The following is a 25,336-nucleotide window of genomic DNA, read 5'->3' as shown; positions in this document are numbered from 1 at the left end:
TACCCTTAGGTGCCTTGGAGAATAGTTTGACTCCCTCTTCTTTGTGGCAACCCCTAAGATATTGGAACACTGCTATCATGTCTCCCCTAGTCTTTCTTTCTATTAAACTAGACATACCCAGTTCCTGCAACTGTTCCTCATATGTTTTAGTCTCCAGTCCCCTAAGCATCTTTGTTGCTCTTCTCTGCACTCTTTCTAGAATCTCCACATCTTTTCTACATCGTGGCAACCAAAACTGAATGCAATATTCCAAGTGTGGCCTTACTAAGGCAGTCCCCCGGTGCTCCAGGATCTCTGAAACATATAGTTCAGTGGTTCTGATATCTTGTCTGCCAGTTCTTTCAGTTCCTGGCAATTTGATAAGGAAAATAAATAGTCATTGAATTTATTGTCTTTCGAAGAGCGTTCAACAGTTTATATTGGCCTGCTTTGTGGAATACACTGCAAACTGTATTGTTGTTAGTTGCGAAGTCATGTCACGACCTCATGGACAATGTTCCTCCATGCCTTCCTGTCCTCTACCATCCTCTGAGTCCATTTAAGCTCACACCTACTGCTACAATGACTCCATTTATTGTCGTCCCCTTCTTCTTTTGCCCTCAATCTTTCCCAGCATTAGGCTCTTCTCCAGTGAGTCCTTTCTTCTCATTAGGTGGCCAAAGTATTTGAGTTTCATTTTTGGATATGGCCTTCTAAAGAGCAGTCAAGATTGATCTCCTCTAGGACTGTCCGGTATTATCGCCTTGCAGTCCAAGGGACTTGCAGGAGTCTTCTCCAGTACCATAGTTCAAAGGCCTCAATTCTTTGGCACTCAGTCTTTCTTATGGTCCAACCTTCACAGCCATACATTGCAACTAGGAAAACCATAGCCTTGACTATAGAGACTTTTGTTGGCAGGGTGATGTCTTTGCTTTTTAGCCTAGATTTGCCATAGCTTTCCTCCCTAGGAGCAAGCATCTTTTAATTTCTTGGCTGCAGTCCACATCTGCGATGATCTTAAGGAAGGAAAATAAAATCCACTGGAGAAGGAAATGGCAACCCACTCCAGTATCCTTGCCATGAAAACCCCATGGACATTACCAAAAGGCAAACTGTATGCATGCCCATTAAATTGTGAGCCTATTGCTAGAAACACAGCTGTGCTATAATGAAGAAATATTTTTGGTGGCAGGCATGGAGTATAGTTAACTGGATAATGTAGTTAGATGTGTTGGGTGAAACTAATTTCAACATCTACAGTTGCCTTCAAGTTCTCTTACTTCTTACTTAGTATCCAGTTGATTGAGGAGCAGGATATACAGCTTCGTATGAACCTGGCTGGTCTAGCTGGCAAATTTTGTTTTCATTTAGTGTATAGCATTCTCAACTACTATATTCAGCTGAAATATTTTCATTAATAATGAAATATTCTTAACCAAATATGATAACAAATCAACTTTGGGATCTTCTACTTGCAAAGGCAATGAAGGTTAACAGTTACATTTGGAGTGATTCAACTACTTGCTTTCTTTCCTTACTAGGGGCTCACATTAGCCATATAAGTTTAGAGAAAGTAACACTGGTTCCAATTCCCTTGACATTCTTCTAACATTTGCAGAATAACAAAAACATACATACACATTTTTTAAGAAAAAGATTTCTTAAAACCTTGTTTTGAATACCACTGTTTTCATGTAATATTTTTTGAAAGCAATATCTCTGATTACTTTGATTGCTTTAGAGGAAATCCTGGTGTAGTTGTAATCTGCTGGCAAGATTGTGTTACAATCTCGGTTCTGAAGTGACTTAGATATACTTTATGTGCAAGTTATTCCAGTATATGTCTCATGGATAAATGCCATTGCCCGTTTATCTTCGGAGGGCTGTCCCCTCATTCATTCATAGACATGGGATAAAAATCAAGCAATGGTTACAAATAATGTGAAAATGATATCCCATATATCAGCATCACAATGCACATACACTGTACATCAAGGAGGTGATCTCAATCTATTTAAGAAACTTGGTTTGTGTTAAGGAACTCCTACAAATTTAGGACTTTTGTGTAAGTCCCCAGGTTAACTACAATGGTGCTGAGCAACTCTGGCAGTTGTGGGTTTCTAATACTGCTTATGTTAGTTTTAAGAGCCCATAAGCTATTTGTCATAGAGAGGTCAAACACCTTGTTTGGTTCAGAACTAGGAAAAACAAACCATTGCTCTAGTTTCCATTTATAGCAGGCCTACATATACATCTCTAGTTCTGACCTCAAAAATCTAACTCTATTCTCAAGCTTCTACAAACCTTCAGATTCTTCCTTGTTCTGTCAAACTGACTTACTAACCCTGTTGTCTTTCTTTCTCCAATCCTCCTTTCATACAACCAATTGATTTTTGGCTTAAAAACCTTGGGATGCAGTTGATACAAACTATAGTTCCATGAATTTGGATGAAAACAGAGAGACTAGAAACACATGTATATGGATAGAGGAAGATCATATATTGCAACTTTCATAGTGCTTGGCTAGTAGCTTATCCAAATAAACCAGAACCCAAAGAAACCTTCCCAGAACCAGGCATAGTTTATCTTAACTGCATTGTCTTTTGGAATTTCTAGCAGCTGGAACTGTTAGCTAATCACAGGATAGAGTAAGCAAAAATTATGTTGTTTGGGACCAATGCTATTCATCCCTAGCAGTCTCTTCTCTGGTGCTGAGTTGCCATTTCCAAAGTCAACATTTTTCTCTTTGTCTTGTACTGTGTTGCTGATTTCTAAATTCAAATGTTCATCACCTAATAAAGTCAACTTTACGCCTGACTTACTTGGAACATAAGTATAATATTAGGGCCACAGATTTTCTGTGAAAACTTCTCAAGATACAGTGTTTACAGTCACAGAAAGTAGGGTAGCTGTTAAAATATTCATAACATCCTTGAGAAATGACAATGACAAATAGGAGTTGGGAAAAAATGGAGGATTCCATGTTGTCTATTTTGATTGCGAGAACCAAGTATGTTATTCATCAAGGGGAACAAAGATCAGTCTGTGTAAATAATCTAGATCATCTTTGACTGTTTGAGGACACTTCTTTTTTCCTTTTTTCAAAAGTAGGTTACAAATTAGGGCATAGTAATAAGATCACATTTCATTTAATCCAATTCAATATAGGTGCCTATTGTAGAAAATTCTGGATGGCTTATAAAATCCATAAGAAGTAAACAATTAAAACCCAAAAAACACAGGCTGTCCAGACTGAAGAACGGATGCTACAAAAAAATGAGAAGTAAAACAGAAGCTTAACCAATGAGTCCCACCCACATGAGCCTAGAAACAGAACTGGGTTTTAAGAGATTTCCAAAATCTAAGAAGAGTAGATACTGTCCAAATACCTAGGAGATGCCTTCTCAAAGGTGAAGTCAAAGAACCATTTCTCTGGCAAATTGCAATTCCTCAACTTATCTTTTCTTGCTTGATTAATATCTTGTTTAGCATTAGAGATCATCATGCTAATAAATTGTTAAAACTATTTTGTAAAAATGATGGTAAACTAAAGATTGTATTTTGCACTCCTAATGTTCATTATAGAGAGTATCCTTCCACTGTAGTTTAGCATGGCCAATACATGCTCTCTGTACAATTTCTTCTCCAGCAGGTTTCAAGGAGCTCACTCCACATCAGAACTGGTTGGAAAAAAAAGACACAACATATTAAGGTTCTTCTCAAAACCAGTCACACTCCCTGCCTGCAAAACTATTTATGCAATTCAGTAATTACATGACTAGATGTAATTGTAGCATCTCCAGATGAAAATGTCATGATTTTTCAGAACCAGAGCATACTTTTGTGGTGTTGGGTAGCTTTTTGTGGGATCTACTTTAGTCTCTTGGAAATTGGTATGTGTGTGAGAGAGAGAGGTGGGGAAGTTGTATCACTACTGTGAGGAACGAGTGGGGAAATGTTTTATCTCTTACCTCACCCTATTTTCCACGTCCTGGATTAAGTGTCATCACATTTCCATCATGAGATATTCACTTGTTCCTAATACTTCCAGCTTAGAATTGAACAAAATATAAATCACCATCCCTCCAATGCCACAGTCATAGAAATGTTCCACCTTTCAAAAGGTCCTAATTTCTGTTTATTCACCTTAGTGGTTCACAGTGGATTTTTCGCATAAAAATGATGGTATTTTACATATCAGATCAGTATTTTTAGCTTAAGTCAGCCATCTGCGCTGAAGATATGAGCTGGGCTTGTGTAACTTGTACCATGCTAATTTGTTCATTTTAGATGAAGTAGAGATGAGATTTTTGCGAGACTGGAGGTGTTTGTGGGAATTTGTGAGGTGAAAATGCCCATCAATGGAAGCATTGCAACATAATACTAAAACGATTATATTGGTAATTTTTTTAAAAAAACTCACTATACTTTTTTAACAGCATTCCCAAATTTGAATTTCATTTTCCACCAAAGGTTTTACGATTAAAGGTGGAAATGTGATCTCCTCTTTCCCCTCCCTGCTCAAAATTTTTTCACTTTGTGATGTCCTGAAAAGTACAGTATCAGGCCTGCAATTATATCCCTTTTAGAATTTTGGCCTGCCACACTTTCTCTTATTTCATTATGCTGTTTCATTAGTATAGTTGATGGGAGGGGAGAATAGAAAGGAGTAGGATTGTGGAATGTGTTGTTGTCATTCTTTTCTAGAAGACCAAGGTCATCTTTTGTCTCCGCACTTTTACACCTGACCGGTAGCAGCTGGGCATGGGTGCTAGCATGGAAGAAGAAGATTGGACCATGTGATGGATTGTGGGTGTGGGGACAAGATCATGAACTTTTAACTGGGTGGGATTCTGATGTAATTTCTAGAATTGGGATTACACAGATGTGCTAAAATGTCTGGTTTATTAAATTGGAACTTTAAGGATCGTTTTGCCTTGGACTCTGATTTAATTCTACATGATTCTTGGAACACTGACATACAGGATAGCAGGCGATCCATAAATAATTGTACTTTAAATAATGAGAGGCTCTCACAAATTCATTTTATTTTTAACACCCATGATAATCTGGCTGGAAAGAATATCACATGCTGAGATATATTGCCAGACACATACTTTCTCCAGGAAAAAAAATTAATATCTCTGTGTGGGTGTGTGACCCTTTCCACTGAGATAATACTGGCAGTAGATTTACTCTTTATTTACTCATGTACTCTTTATTTACCTTGAAGTTCTTTGATTGCTACAGTAATAGGAACTTGAACTGCAGTTGCAATATTTTATTTATGAAAAAGATTAAAAGACAGAACTCTATATTCATGTTATATTCTGATTGGCGAATAATTGCCAGAGGGTTGTTTATAAGTTTCTTTTTTTCTGTCAGTGAACAGCAACAAATATGTGTATTGTTCAAAGCTGGGCACTTTGAATGGAACTTTGAAATGTTACATACAATTTATGGAATTGTGAGTTCGAGGTTCGAGGTTCATTTTATTTATATGCCACCCTATTCCCAGCGGGACTCAGGGCAGCGCACAAACCCAAGGAGGGGAAAGGAAACACAAAAACTACAACAAAAGGTACAGGGCATTTAAAACAACCAACAGCCACACAATTCGAGAGGGGAAGGGAACTCATCGACCCCAGGCCTGCTGACACAACCAGGTTTTAACAGCTTTTCGGAAGGCCTGGAGAGAGGTGAGGGTCCGAATCTCTGCGGGGAGCTCGTTCCAAAGGGCCGGAGCCGCCACAGAGAAGGCCCTCCCCTGGGTAGTGGCCAGATGACATTGGCTAGTAGACGGAACCCGGAGGAGGCCTAATCTGTGTGATCTAATGGGTCTTTGGGAGGTAATTGGCAGCAGGCGGTCTCTCAAGTACCCAGGTCCAATACCATGAAGGGCTTTATAAGTGATGACTAGCACCTTGAAGCGTATCCGGAGACCAATCGGTAACCAGTGCAGCTCGCGGAGGATAGGTGTGACGTGGGTGTACCGAGGTGCACCCACAATCACTCGTGCGGCTGCATTCTGGACGAGCTGAAGTCTCCGAATGCTCTTCAAGGGCTGCCCCATGTAGAGCGCATTGCAGTAGTGAGTTATGAGTATAGGCAGGTTATTTATTTATTAGCTCCCCGCACACATACCTTTATAAAACCACCCAGCCAGATTTCATACCTAAGGACTTGTAGTCTCATGTTTTCTAGGCTAAAATCTTAACTACCACAGGAACTGGTTCCTAGCCCTTTGTGGCAGAAATGAGGATGATAGTGATGGCAATTCTGTTAACAAAGTTGTTTTTTTTTACAATGTTTGTTTATATATCCAATTTATATCTCCCCTGCTCCAGGAGTCAGAATCTCTTAGGCTCAAAGTACCTCAATCATTACACCTCTCTGGCTCTGATGATGATGATGACAAGAATAGTATTAGTAGCAACAGTACTAGTGCTTATTTTATATGTCACCAATTTTATCAAAAAGGGAAGTGGTGGCTCAGTGGATAAGACGCTGAGCTTGTCGATCCGAAAAGTAGCCCATTCGGCGGTTCTAATCCCTAGCGCCACAAAATGGATTGAGCTCCTGTTACTTGTCCCAGCTTCTGCCAACCTAGCAGATCAAAAGCACATAAAAAAATGCAAGTAGAAAAAATAGGAACCACTTTTGGTGGGAAGGTGATAGTCTTTGGTGCACCTTTGACGTTTATTCATGCAGGCCACATGACCACAGAGACCTCTTCAGACAGCGCTGGCTCTTTGGCTTAGAAATGGAGATGAGCACCGCCCCCTAGAGTCTGAAATGACTAGCACATATGTGCGAGGGGAGCCTTCATCTTTACCTAATTTCATTAAACTAAGGTGGCATACAAGCAGAGATTCTAAATATCCCATGGTACAATATAGGCACGTGAAACATCTCCTAATGAGAGTCATAGCAAGGAGGTGATTGGGGAAATAATAGTGATGGTGTTTATAATGGTAATTATTTTCTGTCCCATTTTGGGCCCCTTCTTCCCTTACAGCCGTAACCATTTCTGGCAACGCATCCCAACATAATTTTAAAAGTTGAGCATGGCTTTGACAATGTGACTTAATGTAAGGGAAATGCCATGCGCATTCTCATGTCAACAGCAGAAAAACATTCCTCGCTCTTTTTGAGCCTGACCTGAAAACTTCATAATGAGAGTGCAAAGAGCAACAACATAGCTAAATTTCCTTTGTGTTTTCCTTAATTAGAAAGAAACCATAATCTACGGTAGGATTAATTACCTTCCCAAGTTTTCAAGCTGTGGGAGGTTAGAGAAAGAAAGACTAAGCACAGCTGATATGACATTAGAGGAGAAATATCCTGCCACATTTCTTGTAAGGGGGGGACATTTTCCCCCCAACCTCACCCCATTCTATTTAAGCATTTTTGCATGCTGATGTATATGTAGAGATATAAATGTGGTGTTTATTTATAATCACATAAAATAAAACTGAAGACATCTCTTCATACAAAGTAAAATTATGACCAGAAAGCTTGTTTCTTCATCTGCATTTTAAAGCTTGTTCTGCTCTTTTTTAAAAAAAATGTAATTTAAATTTAATGTGGACTAGATAGCTCTTCAGTTAGCAGGTGCCTTCCAAGAGGGGAGCGTGGCCCACAATAACTATAGCCACATCGTCTTCATTATCTTCTTCATCATCATCAGAGGTGGCATTCAGCAGGTTCTGACCAGTTCTGGAGAACCGGTAGTAGAAATTTTGAATAGTTCGGATCACCGGTAAATACCACTTCTGGCTGGCCCCATCCCATCTATTCTTTGCCAACTGATCGGGAGTAAATGGGAATTTTACAGTATCCTTCCCCTGGAGTGGGGAGGGAATGGAGATTATACAATACCGGACAAAGTTACCAAGACACACCACATCTACGAAGCAATGGCCACAGAACCGGTAGTAAGATTTTTTGAATCCCACCACTGGTCATCATCCAGATTGATTCACATTTATATTTTCTCCTCTCCCCCAAGATAACATAATTCTGAAAGACAGCATATTGGGAAAATAGTGCAATCTGCACTGTGTCAGTGTTGCAATGTCAGGGTTACAGGTGTCAACTCTGAAGCCATCTTATGCGGCCTCATAGTTGCCATGAAGCCTGAGAGGAGGAAGGGAGGAAGGAAGATAGCCTGGCTACAATCAAAACAAAAAGCTTTTTCTGTGGGAACCAAGGTCATTGAAATAGGTGGCTGTTAAAAGAGGAGAGGAGCCTGCCTTCAATCTTCATTGGACAATGTGACCGGTGACACCTGGGGGAGGGGAGTTTTATTCTTTTAATTAGGTGAAAACCGCAGGGACTGTCAGAGTTGGTTTTCATTGGCTGTGCCAATGAGATGTATCCAATAAACATGTCTTTCAAGGAATCTACCTGCCTCGGAGTTCTGCTTTCAATGGCTGCATTACTTGGAATGCTGACATTAGGTTTTTCCTGAACTCATTTTTTATAAATACCAGAAAATTTATGGTATACTTGTTACTATTCTAAATAATATATCTAAACACTCATAGATATGCATAAATTTAATTAGTTATTTAGATTTTTTTAATCCCACCTTTATTATTTTTATAAATAACTCAAGGCGGCCAACATATTTAATAATACTTCCTTCTATTATTTTATATTTACAATATATATTATAAATATCATTTTATATTAAGAATATTACGTTATTATGTATTATATTTATTACATACATCTTGCTCTAATGTACATCTTTTAAAAGTCCTTCCCAAGTACCAAATTGTAAACACATTTACATATTCAGGAATTTGGGCATCCTTATTCTCAAATACATCTGTAAAGAGAGAGATATTTTGTGTTTTTCTTCCTTTTGAGGGGAGAATGCAGGATATTTTTGAGCTGTTTTATTTGTTTATGAGCCAGTAAACGTGTTTTGGTACATTGCACAGTTTTATTTCCATTACGTGACAAACATCTCTGGTATTACATCCAAGAAACTGTTCTATTCTTGGATGTGACCTGTCACATCAGCATAAGATTTCTGATGAGAAAAATAGGGCAGCAAGGTCAATTGTGTTGGAATGCAAATATAAAACATGATGTGATATAAAACTTTATATAATTACTGTTTTGGATCTCTGATATACACTAATAACAATGCTATATCTCAGGTGTAACCAAAATTCTAAATGGTTTGACAGCTTGGATTATCACTGGGGTTCAATAAACTAGCAAACCAAGATCACTGATTTCCCCCCTCCCTATTGTTTGGAGGGGGGGCAGTTTTTAAATTGTGTTAAGCTTTTTGGGGGATATATTCTTATTTCAGATTGTGGGAAACTGCATCACAATTTAGTGGCAATTAGCATGATAAGGTGTGCAATGACAAGATAGGTTGATGGGTTCCATAGAACTATGTAGTTGCAATCTGCCCTCTCTTACCTGAATTATATATAGGTGGTATCTTCACTCAAGAGTGAGGGACAAAATATTAAACCATCTATTTCTTTTGTTATCCCTCCCAAATCCCATGTAATCATCAAAAAACCTCAGGAGAGTAGCCACATAGTATCTGCAAGTTGTGGATTACTCAATGTATGATATTAAGATACAAAGAAGAGTCTTCATAAACAATAGACTTGTTTATTTGAAAAACTGTGATAAATATGGAAGGTGTCATTTTGACTTAACATACTGACATGATTGCATGCATTCAACCTCTTTTTACTCTGCAGGTTTAATTTTCGAGGTTACCGTTGGGTCAAAGCCATGATACATGCCATCAACGATATTAATAAAAGAAAAGATATTCTACCAAACATAACTCTTGGCTATCAAATTTATGACACATGCTTTACAATGTCCAAGACAGTGGAGAATTCTTTGGCATTCCTCACCGGTCAAAATGAAACCACGCCTGTCTTCCGATGCAGTACCGGTGCTCCTTTATCTGCAATTATTGGAGCTGGAGGATCAACTCTTTCCATTGCTTCCTCAAGAATCCTTGGGCTTTACTATTTCCCTCAGGTACAATAAATCCCATAAACATTATTTGTCAGGACTCAGGAGGATGTGTCAGGTAGGGGAACAGTGGGATCACAGATAGAATTATTCTTCTCCAACACCAGCCCAACACCAGCCTTTGTGAACAATTTGAAAATGTTTAGTTTTCCATGGGAATTGTTATCAATATAGCAATAGCAATAGCAGTTAGACTTATATACCGCTTCATAGGGCTTTCAGCCCTCTCTAAGCGGTTTACAGAGTCAGCATATTGCCCCCAAGAACAATCCGGGCCCTCATTTTACCTACCTCGGAGGGATGGAAGGCTGAGTCAACCCTGAGCCGGTGAGATTTGAACAGCCGAACTGCAGAACTGCAGTCAGCTGAAGTAGCCTGCAGTGCTGCATTTAACCACTGCGCCACCTTGGCTCTCTGATTTAATATATTAGAACAGCTACAAGGAGCCTACTGCAGTTCCATAGTGCTCTCCCATAATTAGTCCAAAGTTAGTTCTAAACATTTCAGAACCAATAGCATTTGCTAATTCAGATGTTTTGCTTTCTACAAAATTAGAATAACAATAACAACAACAACAATAATAATATGGTCAAGATCTTATGGGATTTTTGTATACAAACGGACAAAATACTGGCGCATAATACACCAGACATCACACTGGTTGAGAAAAATAAGGTTACAATCATAGACATCGCAATACCAGGTGATAGCAGGTCGGTGAGAAGGAATATGAAAAAATCATGAAATACCACAACTTAAAAATTGGAATTCAACGATTATGGCACAAACCAACAGTGGTAATTCCAGTGGTAATCGGCACACTGGGTGCTATTCCAAAAGCACTGGAATTACATTTAAAACAATTAAAAATTGACAAAATCACCATCAGTCAAATGCAAAAAGCCGCACTGCTTGGATCCGCACGCATATTACGAAAATACGTTACGACGTCCTAGGCCCCTGGGTTGGGTCCAACTAGTAATCAATGCCAAATCCGGCGAAACAACTGACCGCTGTGATACAATTCTGTTGTTGTGATAATAATAATAAGGCAAAGGAGATTGTAATAAGGCACTGCTCTTATATCTGATATAATTCACATATATTGATATCTGACAGCTACCAAAACCTCCCCCCTCCCCCCGTGTGCAATTAACTATGGTGCAAGTATATCCTGGCAGCATATTTTACTCTCACGTTCTCCAGGATGTTGCCATCATCTTGTCTTTAGTAAGAAAGACAGATTTAACAGGGAGAAAACACCACACTTACCAGCACTGATGATGTTCCCTAGTTCAGTAAAAAGACATCTGCAAACAAACGAACAAGCTCAGAGATTGGTTTCTCAATTCAGCCCTGAGCTACATGTATTCTCTTCTACTGGAGAGACATTAGAAACAGAATAGGAATCCTCAGTGGGGGAGCAAATTTCATGACAGTTTATTTCTTTGCCAGGTCAAGAATGGAAGAGAAAGTCCATAGTCCAGAGTGTAGCTGCTCAAATTTAGGCCTCCAGGCAGCATTTTGCCCATTGGAATCTTGAGTGCCCTCCAGAAATTGCCATCATTTTTTTTTTCATTTGAAGGGGTTTTAAGGGGAGAAACAGCGGCTGACATCTTGCCAGTCCCTTAAAACAGAGTTTCCCAATGAGTTTACAGACTGGCGGGGAGTGGGGGGGGGGAGGAGAGCAGGTGGTTCCACATGAGGGGCTGGCAAGCGTTTACAGCTCCATTTGCACGAGTGGAGTGCACTCATGTCTGCCATTCACTTAAATGGGTGCTGATTTATTTATACGGTGCCCTTGCACCCTCTGATATATATAATATTTGTTGGCCTCCTTAACAAAACATAGGAAAAACAGTCTAAGGAGCAGACTTGCAGCTCTATTTTGTCCATTTAGACTATATTGTTTCTCCAGGAACTTGGGCATAATGTCATATTTCCTGCCCTTTTCACCTGAGACTTTTCAGTGGAAATGCTGAACTGATTCCTAAACTAAAGATTTCTAGAAAAGTTGCCCTTTCTACAAAACCAGCAAGAAAGTCTATCCATGGCAGATGGGTTGATAGGATTGAATGTGCTAAGAATCTAACTGAAGAACTCCTAGCCCTTGAGGTCACATGTGATAGCTTGTGTTGATCTGTTTGTTCTTTCTCTTTATTCCTTTCTTAGGTTGGTTATGCTTCTTCTTCCTCACTTCTCTCTGATAAATATCAGTTCCCAACCTATCTCCGCACTATTCCAAGCGATAAGGTACAGTCACGGGGGATGGCTGATTTAATTCACCATTTTGGTTGGAGATGGGTTGGAACCATTGCTGCCGATGATGATTACGGGAAATATGGTGTCAAAGCTTTTAAAGAATCTGTCGAGAACCTCTACACCTGCATTGCCTTTTCTGAAACAATTCCTAAAATATATAACAGAGATAAGCTCAAAGCAGTTGTTGATATTGTAAAAGAGACCAACGCTACTGTCATTGTGGTTTATTCTTCTGATATTGACTTCCATCCCCTAGTTGAAGAGCTTATGGTTAATAATATCACTGGCATAACGTGGATAGCAAGTGAGGCATGGGTCACTTCTGCCTTAATTGCTAAACCTGAATATTTTCCGCTTCTTGGCGGGGCAATTGGCTTTGGGATACGAAAGGGTGAAATTCCAGGCTTCAAGGAATTTCTTCTAGAAGTAAACCCAAATACGGATTCCAATGATATGACAATCGAATTTTGGCAGTCAGCATTCAACTGCACCTGGCCTGGTGTCAACATATCATATAATACGGACAACCGGAAAAATGTAACTGGTCACGAGAACATTGTCGATTTTTCTTCAAAGAAGCCATGCACTGGAAATGAGAAACTTGCAGACCTTAAGAATACATATTTGGATATTTCAGAACTTAGAATAACATATAATGTCTACAAAGCAGTTTTTGCCGTAGCTTATGGCCTCGATCAATTGCGCATGTGTGAAACTGATAAAGGACCCTTTATTTCTGGGCCAAAATGTGCCACCATTGATGAGTTTGAGCCCTGGCAGGTATGTATAAATTTGGGAATAATAACTACAGAGTCCACAAATGGTAAATGTTTTAGTATTGTGCAGAAAAATTGTCCTGTTTTTTTAGCTGGTTCTTACTCAATGTCATAAAAAGAAGAGTTTATTTTCTGCTGGAGATGGAAAACAAAGGCTGTGGGAGATCATAATAAAATCATTTTGGTGTCCTAATGCAAACTCCATCCCTTTTCTACACGTCATGAAGTTGCATGTACCTTCAAAAGGGATGGGGCTTGCAGCACAATGTTGCTTTTCTCATTCTGACAAACATCACAGCAGCTGTGGATGCCACTGTGAAAAAATAAAATGTACCATTACAAGGTGCAATGATTCCAGATCTTGAAATACCTTGCCTAGATAAAATTGACTATCTCAAAAGCTGGTAGTAAGAGACCAGTTGAACATTTCTGAAGCAATTTCAGGAGCCAAGTCACCACCACCACAACAAAAAAGTCCTCTCCTGACTATATAGCAATAGCAATAGCAGTAGACTTATATACCGCTTCATAGGCCTTTCAGCCCTCTCTAAGCGGTTTACAGAGAGTCAGCATATTGCCCCCAACAATCCGGGTCCTCATTTTACCCACCTCGGAAGGATGGAAGGCTGAGTCAACCCTGAGCCGGTGAGATTTGAACCGCTGAACTGCTGATCTAGCAGTAGCCTGCAGTGCTGCATTTAACCACTGCGCCACCTCGGCTCTTAAAGGGTCCTGAAAGTCAAAATAAAATGTTATTAAAATCCTCAGCAAAAACTGGGCTTTGTATAGGTACATCTTTCCTTTTCACTACATATTGGAACATGTGTCTGAATTTGTCTTTCGCTTCATGGGGTCAGCAGGTCTTGAGAATTTAAATCAATCACACAACCAACTAGCAACAGCACTGACCCTCAACAAACCCACACAACCTCCCCAACCAACACTTCACCTCCCAATGACCCTCACCTGGCATGACTTTCACATCATAAGCCCCTCACCTGACGTGACCTATACCTGACTCATCAGAAGACCCATCACTAGACCATCACGAGACCTTCACTTGATCCTCCCATCACAAGACCTGCTGACCACACAAAGCCCTTAGAAGCAGAACAACACCGGCACTGAAATTCTCTAAATTCCGCTGATGATGTTACCTAGCCTGATAATGAAACATTCAGAAACCAACCCACAAGCTCGGAGAACAAACCTCCACCCTCACACTTTACAGTCTGTTTAGATCAGTGTTTCTCAACCGTGGCAACTTGAAGATGTCTGGACTTCAACTCCCAGAATTCCCCAGCCAGCGAATGCTGGCTGGGGAATTCTGGGAGTTGAAGTCCAGACATCTTCAAGTTGCCAAGGTTGAGAAACACTGGTTTAGATCAATACTCCTCAACATGGAGAATTTTCAAGATGTGTGGACTTTAATTCCATACAATTGCTAAGGTTGAGAACCAGTGATTTAGGTTATTGCTATAAAGAGTTATTTTAAAATCCGTTTAGAAGATCATTATGGACAATTGCTTGAAATCACACAGAGCTGTCCCTTGGACATAGTTTTATTGGATGGTATCCAAAGCTATCAATCAATTGTCCCAGGACATTTTCATGGTGAAACAAGAAGTAATTTCAATTCCTTGCCAGTATTCAAGCTGCCAAGATGGTCCTGTAACAACAACAAAACAAGAATTTAGGGCCAGACTTTTTCGATGTAATTTTGCATTTTGCTCCTATTCTATTCTGAAGGAGAGATATCTTCTTCATGTTCTTCCTGCTTGTCATCTATAATTCTGCTCGGCTGCTGTTCCATTTCTGATATTATTTCTGGCTGTTTGATGTATATTTATTCAAGCAATATCTGAAGCTTTCTTTTAAAATATTATTCAGAAAGATGAAACAGTAGTAAATACTACTGCATGAATCTATAAGATTGACCTTTTTCTGCCATCATAAAATGTAGACTCACCAGAGACATTATACTGAATGCACAGGTGAGTTTTTCATAGGAACATAGTTGCTTTCTCCTGAATGTGACCTTAGTCTTCCACTGCAGTAAACACCTTAACTCAGGGGTGTCAATCTCAAGGCCCGCGGGCCGGATCCGTAGTGCTTAAATCTGGCCTGTGGGGCCAGTCTGGAAATAGCAAAGGACCAGCCCACAGTGTCTCTGCCAGCAAAAACAGGGTGTGGGTGGAATGCGTGCAACCCCCCCATAACTGCTTTTGGCCTCCAGAGTGCTCCAGAAGGTCTTCCAGGCCCAAAACAGGGCCTCCAGAGTCCTCCAGGAGGCCATCCTTGACTTGGAAGATTATAAAAGGGAGAAAAAGTAAAATATCTTACCCATCAGGCTTGCCTACGTCAATAATTTATAATTCTAGTCCTCCTATGGAGTCAGTTTCTTGATCTGGCCTCTTTCTCAGAAGGTGATCAAGTAGATCAAGTAAGTATTAAAAAAAACCTAAATCACAGAAATGTATGCCTCTCTATTTTTATAAGTTTATAAAACCATGCCTCTGTTGTGGTCCGCCAGCAGCCTGTGGAGCTCACAGCAGAGTCAGACAGTGGGGAGGTTGGGGAGGAACATGAGCCACTCTGGAAGTCTGGGGAAGACTCAGATGAGAGCTCTGTGTCGGAGGCAGCGAGGGGGCCAGGGCCATCTGGGAGTTGTGTGCTGCCGGCTGTGTCGGAGAGCAGTGAGGCAGAGGAACAGGCTCCCCCTATTCCCAATGCGCGCATGCATAGAGCTGCCAGAAAGCAAGAACAGTTAAAACAGAAGGGATGACTCGGGAGTAGGATTTGGAGGTGATTGCCCCCCCCCCATAGGACATAAAGGAGGAGCAACAGCATATGAGCCTTTGCAGGAAGCAACTTGGTTCATGCTGGTCAGTTTACCTTCTGAAAATACATTTGGACTTTTTGCTCTGTATGGCCTTGCCAAGCTAATTGCCAATAAAGTCTTTGGCAGTGTTTTCAAGGAAGATAAAGGCTGGTGCTTATCAGCCTTATCCCAAAGGACTTTGGCAGCCTGCTGTAGAACTCTTTAGTACTATTTGGAACTCATTATGGGCTGTGAATGAATATAATTCACAGCCTTTGAAATAAAAAGAGCATTTATTAATCGTGTGTGTTTTACTGTATCAGGAATCCAGGGTCAGAACTGTCTGTGGAGGTGCGGTCCCGTGTCATGCCTACCAAGGCCATCCCCACCCAGGTCTCCAAGGTCAAACCCAATCCTGATGTAGCTTTCAATGAAATTGAGTTTCACACCCTTGCCTTAACTGATTGGCTTAATACTCAGATTTTTTTCAGGGAGGGCTTCCTTCTACTATGCCTGTAGATGTAGATGTATATGATTGAACTTGAGCCTTTGTGCCAGAGGTGGTTGGCTCCTGGTTCGGCCTGGATCAGGCAAACCGGTAGTGACAGCAGAAGGAGGCTCCGCTCACCCACTCGGATGCTTCTGCACATGTGCAGAAGCATCGCGCACAAGTGCACCCAAATCAGCAGTAAAAAAATTGCCACTGCTTTGTATATATATATAACATGTGCATTATCTGCTGTGCCTCCTGCTCTGAAGAATAGGAAACTGTCTTATGATGCTAGAACTAAAATAATAATGCTTGTTACGTCTTCAAAATAATTTATATTATAATGCAGATTATATTCCGGAGCAATATTCTGTTCCAGAAATTCTTCTGTATGGATTGTGATGACTAAATATTCTGAAGAAAGTATTTGAATGTATGAATATAAGCAGAAGCATCACATATATAAGGCACAGGATTTCTCAGTAATTATTTCAGGTTAGGGAAACAGTGAAAATGTACTTATATACTCCTGTATTCTGATTTGTGGGCACTTTTGAACATAAAGGAGATATCCCTCACCCAGAATAGAATTGCACAAGGCAAATATTAACATGTTTTTGCCCATGGCTCCCACCAATTTGACTAATTATATATAAAAACAAAATATATAAAAAAGTTTAAAGCAGAGATTACATTTGACAAATAAGCACTAAAATAATCCAAAAAGATTTATTTTAACATATTTTCTAAACCCTGAAAGAGAAAAACTAGGCAAAACCCCAAAGGCAGTACATACTGTAGGCTGGAAGGAACTCAATTTATTTCTGCAAAATGAATAGATAATCCACTGACACTGGAATCATCTTCTGTTTTCATTATTTTTTATTAAAGAAATTTTACAGAATAAAAAACATTTAAGTGGATAAAGAAAATTAAGGAAAAGAGAAAAAAGTGAGAAAAAATACAGAACTGAAAGAGAAAGGAGAAAAATATATGAAAGACAATATATCTATATACCGTATAAAGAACTAATTCCTTATAGCAGTTACAAATGCATTCATATTTTATCCCCTCTCTCTCTAAGGTTGCATCATAGTTCCCCTCTTTCCAAAATCTACCCTTTCTAATAATCAAATGCAAAAATCCCAAGTACCCTTTTCTGTGTTCAGCAAAAAGTCCATAAAGGTTTTAGTCACTCACAAATGTAGATACTGTCCTTTCAAAATTAAACAAGTCAGTTTTTCCATCTATGCCAATTCTGTCAACTTCCCCAACCATTTCTTATTGTAGGCATTTCAGAGTCTTCTTGTATGCATATAATACATTTGCTATATTAACCAAATAGTTTTAAAAAAACGATACAAAAACAGTTATCCATAAGTCTTTTCTAGCTGTTTGGCCTTTAATCCAGCAAGAAGCGCTCTATTTTCGGTTGAATAATAGTCTTTAAAGTTCTTTATATTAGTTTATGTATTTGAACCCATAATTTTCTAGCATGTTTACAAGTCCACCAAGAATGATAAAATGTCTCTTCATGTGTTCCACACTTCCCAAAGAAATTTGAAGTATTATATGAAATTTTTCTGGCGTCATTTACCAACCGTAGATAATTTTATAAAAGTTTCTTAGAAATTCATGATGTAAATGTCAGTCCTTTTGATCACAGTGGACCTAAGTGGCTTTCCCACAGATCATAACAACTGGACAGATCATAATGGAAAAGAAGGTGTTCAGATAGTAAGGTCTTAAACTATTTAATGATTTAACATCCTACATTGTGCCTATAACCAAATGCTCAACTGGTTCACATCTCTCTGTATAAGTACGATTGAGCAAGATATCCACTGTTTTTTTTAAATCAAATAAAACATTATTCAAGGGTAGTCTTGAAAGAGTACCCTTCTAGGGTAGTCAAATAGTATATACCAGTGGTGGGTTCCGGATCCCATCGCAACCAGTACGCTGCGATGGGGTCAGGTGTCCTCATCAGGCATGTGTGCTGCACACGCATGCGCACACCACCATCCTGCAACACCCAGCTCCTTGACGGAGGTCGCACAGGCACCACATGTTGTGCGCGTGTGCGCAATTTGCCCGTTTACATCAAAAAGCGGTAAGAAACATGGGGCGGGTGGGCCAAATGAGCCACCATTCCGGTATGGTGGCTGTTGCTCTGAAGTACCACTGGTATGCCCATACTGCGCCGTACCGCCCGGAACCCACCACTGGTATATATCCTTTTATCTCACCTACATGTTCTAAATAGGTCTGCCTTTGAAGACTACTTGGAAATGTAGTTAATCCAGAATGTAGTAAAGTGCCCAGAATCATTGGGAATTAGATGTTCTCTAAATTTTTGTAAACAAATATATAAATTAAATGCAGCAGCATGTAGTGATTGTCCTGTTTGGTATCCCCATGTTGCTACACAAACTGTATTAGTATAAGGATTTGGATATCTATGTGATCATCTAACCCAGGGGTCAGCAACAGTGGCTCTGGAGCTGCATGTGGCTCTTTCATCCCTCTGCTGCCACTGCCTGTTGCCAGTCAGCACCACAATTTTGAGAGGAGCTTTCTGTTAGGGGGGGGAGCAGGGCACACCAGGAGGAGACTCTATGGCAAGGTGCGGGTTTTCCAGTCAGCTCCACAATTGATAGGGCTTTCAGTTAGGACATGTAGAGGAAAAAGGATGCAGCGCTAGGAGGAGACTCTATGGTGGGGAAACCGGACTTCCAGCCGGCTCCAGAATTGAACAGGGGGCTTAAGGTTAGGATCTTTGTGGTTCTTTGAGTGTTTAAGGCTGCCGACCCCTGATCTAACCCCAAGGTGTGTCTATCCATCCAATATGATTCAATAGATTTGGCATTCTTTGGGTCCTATCTGTTAAATATTATCATCTTTGCAAACCCAGGGGGCATGTCTTTTTTGTTGTGACATCTGACGTTATTCTGAAATAACGTTCCTCTTGAGATTCACCTACCATTGACCCTGCTGCCCTTTTAAAAAAAGTATGAAAATCTCTTTCCTCAGGTGGTGGGCCATGGTATAATATGAACTGACTACTTAATTTGCTTCAGTCTTTTTTAATGGTTATGTTTTTTCCCCTGGCAAGGCTGTATCTACATTTTTTTTAACTTTTGTTTATAATGTATAATGTTTTATATTGTATTGTTTTAATCCTTGTAAGCTGCCCAGAGTTTTGCACACATATTGGCTGGGGAAACTGAACAAGCAAGCAAATCAACAAATAAATAACAATTGTTAAAACTCAGAAACTCTTTCAGAAAGCACATAACTAAAGATAAAGTGATAGCCCAGAAAATAGAGCATCTAATTTCTACAGAAGGAAGGTTCACGTGCTTCTTTATATGTCAAATAACCAGTCCCCATTCAGGTTTTTATATACTGATTAGAATTTTAAATTGAGCACTTTAAATTAACTTTTGCAATGGCTGGATCCAATTACTCTACCTAATTTGCCCAAAATATATAGACTGTTGAATACCAGTTGACATTTGTGGACCATCATTTAAAAAAAAATAATCTAGCAGCATTACAGCTATCTGCATTGTATTGTATTGTTTTGCATTGCATTGAATTGCATTGCATTGCACTGTACTGCATTGTATTGTATTGTAATCTTTTCCTATTGGTTCACAGTTAATGTACTACATGAAGAATAAGATGGACTTTACAGTTCTTGATGAGCATGTAAAGATTGATGTCAATGGGGATGTCTATACACCATATGACATTCTAAATTGGCAGATGAATGAAGCTGGAGAAGTCAGCTTTATAAAAGTTGGAACTTTTAACCAGACAGATGAAAGTAATAAAGAATTTCATATATTTAATGATTCAATATTTTGGAACAACCCACAACGATCAGTAAGTGAATAGTTTTTTCAGATTTTGTAGTTTAATGTTCTACTGCAAACTTCTACATCTACAGTATTGTTCTAGATATGGGTACTGCATGTTGGTGGTTTTTATGGAGTATTCAAATTTGGAAACTTTAATCTATAACTAAAATTGAAATTTTGATAGCTTGCACTAATATGTGTGCATGACAAAATCACATATTTGATAGATAACACATATCTCAAATGTGTGTTATCTCATGTCACAGTGACCCTAGGCAAACTTTATACTGGGTAGGTAAATGCCCTTTAATACAAAGATGTTTGAGAAGCAAAAGTTTTACAAAAAATTAATTTCTGAAGGAAAAAGAAATAGACATTACTTGGATCAATGCATTTGGTAACTGAAGTTGATGGTCACTCACCCTGTTTTGGATTCAAGAAAAGGCTCAGTTCCCATGCAAAAGTATTATTAATGTCCATGGAGATAATATAGATATAAAGGGCAGAGTTTTGTGACCATCATGGCAGAAATAATGCAGTTATAGAAAACTCATTACTATTACCCAAGGAAACAAGTTGAAAAGGCGATAACCAAAATAGTTATTTAAGGCCTAATTCTATAGTTCTAAACAGATTCCTTATTTCTTCCCTGCCATTGTTACTATGAACAACAACAGTGCCTTATTTTGTCATAGATGTCCTGTCATCATATTTACTATCATGTTGCTTCATTAGAAAACAGACTTATTCTTATCAGCATTTACTCTCTAGTTCCATGCTGCACATACTGTTGTTTCAGTCCTCATTGGCTGCAAATATCCATTGCGCATCATAGCACTTCTGAGATCACAGTATTGATGAGAGTCTCTTGAGGTCCTACATGAGATATAGATGGAGCCATTATTCTCTAGCTAAAAAGTGGATTTTATTTCAGGTTCAAACACGTCTTTATTTTATAACAAATATAATGCTTCTTCTATCCTTTCAGCGACCACGTTCGGCATGCAATAATAATTGTCAACCTGGGTATCGAAAGGGGATTTTGCAAGGGAAACCTTCATGCTGTTACGATTGTATAAAGTGTGCAGAAGGACAATTTAGTAATCATACAGGTATGAAAGCTTATCACTTGAACTGATAGGAAGCAACTGCACTGTAGAAACAGGAAAAATGTTCTTGGTGATCTAATTGTGATTGCTGAAAACTGAAATATGGTTTCATAGTAGTTTGAAGTAGAAAACACATGTGTTAGATATTTGCAAAATATTTCAAGGAAAAATGTTGTGACCTTGGACTATCCTGTTTCAACCTGTTTTTATCTCATCAAATCTACTTCAAACTTCAAAGCAGGTCTTCTGACTTCAAAACTATTTGAAATTTCCTTCTCATTAAGGTCAGAACTGAGTATTTAAGGATTATGATAGTCTATCTTAAAATGTTTTTAAATATAAATCCTAAAATAGGCATACATCCACCTCCTTCCTACATTGTATTCTTGAGCACACAATGGCATTATATACTTTATGAATCAGCCAAAGCAAATTTGTCAATTTAGCCCTAGTCTACCAAAGATGGCCCATGGCTGGTCTAGAATCATGTTAGCTTAAAAAAAAAAACAATACTGCCCTTACTCAACACATAATTTTGCTAGAATGCTATTATTGTTCTAGTTTCTTTTTTCTGTTGAATTCAGTTCTATTTTTACTAAATCAGAATACATACATACATACATACATACATACATACATACATACATAAATTTTCTTTCCCTAATTCTTTTAGGATAACAAATAGAGAAAGTTTGTTTATAAACAAGATGAAATATCAGATGAATGTCTCATTGGATTGTTGTGAGACGATAGCAAATAAATAAACATTTTAGCAAGAATAAAATGTGTCAGGCCTATTTTTAAGACCACATTTAATTACTAATTATTATTTTTAATATACTACTTTAAAAAACTAGAACTATCATACTTACTGAAAACCTAGGTAATCCAAGATAGAAATAAATGAAATGCTGTAAATATACATGAAGTAAAAAGTATTAATTTAACAATTAGATTAGTAAGGAGACTCCTTCCTTAATATTCTTGTGTTTGGACAATGTGAACATTGCCTGTAGGAGGCATCATTTTGAGGTAAACAGATTTATTTTGTCACACTCAGGACAAAATAATTTTGAAACTATTTAATACTTTAGATTATGCCCCCTGATATTTTAAAATATGCCCCCTAATTCATCAAAATGCCTTGCATTCATTACTGAAATAAATAAATAAATGTGTTGTTATCTGTTATCAAAACATCACCCCAGAACTTTGTCACTATGCGTTACTGAATTATTTCTTCCCCTTGAAATTGGGAGCTCAGCATAGCTTACATGAAGTTTTCAGACAGATCTTTCACTGGGAAACTTTAAAAAATCATTATTATTTAAATTTGGTAATATTTTCCCCTCTTTTTTCTCCTCCTTTTCAATCCATCCTTCCTTCAGCTAGTTCATGGTGGTTCCCCATCTCAATTTTCTTTTCATCAGAATTTTGTAAATTAGACCAGGCTAGACTGAGAAATGGAAACTGGTTGCAAGGCTTCTCGTGAATGACTGGATAGATTAGAGATTTAAACAAAAGTCTTAGCCAATTCTATCAAACTGGACCCTTTGTATTTTCCATTTCGTAATCTAGGATATTACAACAGAACAGAATAATAGAATCACGAGGGATGTTGGAAGTCTTCTAGTCCAACCCCCTGCTCAAGCAGGAGACCCTATATCATTTCAGACAAATGGCTGTCCAAACTCTTAATATCTTTAAACTTTAACATCTTTAATTAGAATCCAGAGTTATTGTGGATATAAATTATGCTGGATTCTGGCTACTGGTGATGGTTATCCCTAATCTGGACTGTGCTTAATTTCTAGAACAATAGTAATACCGACCCTCAGGTCTACCTGGAAATGTGTTGTTCTGGTAAATGTCTAATTAATCATTGATGCACAGGTATCCATAATGATGGAAATGGGCTATATAGTTGTTCAAACCACTTTTAAATCATTCTTCATAATGTCTTTCTTCAATTTAGCGCCCTCTATATGTGTTCTGACAGCCGTAGAAGACTACATAGTTAGGGAGTAATCAGGGCAGTAGAACACCTCGATTGGAGAATGCTTGGGGAAAGATATTTTATATATCCAGGACTAAGTCCACCTTCTAAAGCTTTGGCATAAAAGTAACCCTATAGCATTTTCCAAGTACCATTGTATTGTACGTTTCTTCTCCAGATGCAAGGGAATGTACAGCATGTCCCGAAGATCATTGGTCCAATCAGCAGAGAAGCAAATGTAATCATAAGGAAGTGGAATTCTTGGCTTATGGAGAAGCTTTAGGAATGACATTGATTGCCCTCTCTGTATTTGGCGCATGTGTCATTCTGTCTGTGACCGGAGTCTACGTCAAGTTCAGGAAAACACCTCTGGTGAAAGCCAATGACCGTGAGCTCAGCTTCCTCATCCAGTTTTCTCTCGTGGCAACCTTGTTGACTTCTGTTCTGTTCGTGGGGAAGCCAGAAGATTGGTCATGCCAATCTCGCCAAGTGTCCTTGGCCTTAGCTTTTTCTGTTTGCCTGTCTTGTGTTTTAGGCAAGACAGTGATGCTCTTTCTGACTCATTTGGCCAGAAATTCAAAAGTGGCTGAGAAAGCCCGGATGTCAGTTGGGCCAATTTTCCAAAAAGTGGTGGTAGTTGTCTCTGTTCTAGCTGAAGTGGGCATCTGTACGACTTACCTTTATTATAGCCCTCCCAGTATGTATAAAAACACCCAGTTCACAACCCTGAGAATTATTTATGAATGCAATGAGGGTTCCATAATGTACTTGTGCATTATGTTTGGGTTTGATGTGTTTCTCGCCATCCAGTGCTTTCTTACGGCTTTTGTGGCCCGGAAGCTTCCCAATAATTTCAACGAAGCCAAGTTTGTTACATTTGGAATGCTGGTTTTCTTCATTGTCTGGATATCTTTTGTTCCTGCTTATTTAAGCACAAGAGGAAAATTCAAGGTAGCTGTGGAGATATTTGCAATTCTGGCCTCCAGCTTTGGTTTGCTAGGATGCATATTTGTGCCCAAATGTTATATTATTTTGTTGAAGCCTGCCAGAAATACAGAAGAAATTGTGGGTGGCAGGGCTATGACCAATGACAAGAGTGCTCCACCAACTTCTGCCTCTTGCGCCAGTGAAATTAACACAGTTTCCACAGTTCTTGAGGATTAGGACTTTGTAGCTCCTGCCAGCCCATATCACCTGGTCCATGTCAAAGTGGATTCTTGGGGAATAGAATACATAAGGCATATTTAATTGCTTGCAGAGGAAGTAATGTGGAACTCTTTTAAGAAAAAAATTGTATTTTCATTCATATTTAGCCAGGATCAAATCCTATGCAACTTCTAATTTCTGCTTGCACAACTGAGCCTGATTTTTTTCCATTCCATTCCAGCTCCACAATTTTTGATGTAGGGCTCTTTGGGGTGGTAGTGACAGAAGGGGAAGCAGAAAGAGAAAAACAAGGAATAATTTTTGTGAATTGAAGTTCACACAGTTTTCTTTTTTATAAAAAAAAATGATTTTATTAAACTTATCAAAGTATAAAATATAAATTCTAAGTTTGATAGAATACAGCAATACATATGATACTTTCAGCTTAAAATACTACAGTTCAGTGGCTTGTCCTTGTAAAAAGTAATCAATTCAACATAATATCAACTAATTGTATGAAACAAATATTTTCCAATAAAATCTAATTATTTACAGATGTTTCATATTGTATTTTAATGCTAATCTTAGTCTGTGCACCAAGACGATCAGTTCCATATTATCACCCTGTTTGCATTTTCAAATTTCTCAAAAGTTGCTTGAAGATGATTTGTAGGCATTTTCAATGCCATCTGCTTTAGAATGATGAGCAACTATCATTCCCTTCAGTTGACTGGAGAATGCAAACCATAGTGTGTTATTAATAGCACTAGCACTAGCACTTAGACTTATATACTGCTTTACAGTGCTTTTACAGTCCTCTGTAAGCAGTTTACAGAGTCAGCATATTGCCCCCAACAGTCTGGGTCCT

General features: G+C 38.7%; 1 protein-coding gene across 1 annotated transcript; it reads left to right on the top strand.

The window, feature by feature from the left end:
• The first annotated feature begins 9,723 nt into the window (after positions 1 to 9,723).
• LOC106538513 (vomeronasal type-2 receptor 1-like) lies at positions 9,724 to 25,014 on the top strand. The gene is made up of 5 exons (XM_087726137.1): positions 9,724 to 10,008; positions 12,175 to 13,044; positions 20,015 to 20,242; positions 21,206 to 21,329; positions 23,501 to 25,014. Exons 1-5 carry the CDS (start codon positions 9,751 to 9,753, stop codon positions 24,484 to 24,486), a joined length of 2,466 nt encoding a protein of 821 aa, XP_087582263.1. The 5' UTR covers positions 9,724 to 9,750; the 3' UTR covers positions 24,487 to 25,014.
• Positions 25,015 to 25,336: the final 322 nt, after the last annotated feature.

The sequence above is a fragment of the Thamnophis sirtalis genome, unplaced genomic scaffold, assembly GCF_051295495.1.
Source record: "Thamnophis sirtalis isolate CommonGarterSnake01/CBP01778 unplaced genomic scaffold, rThaSir2_p1.2 scaffold_11, whole genome shotgun sequence".
NCBI classification, from domain to species: domain Eukaryota; kingdom Metazoa; phylum Chordata; class Lepidosauria; order Squamata; family Natricidae; genus Thamnophis; species Thamnophis sirtalis.
The sequence above is the reverse complement of the archived record's forward strand: the minus strand, read 5'-3'. Positions and strand labels throughout refer to the sequence as shown.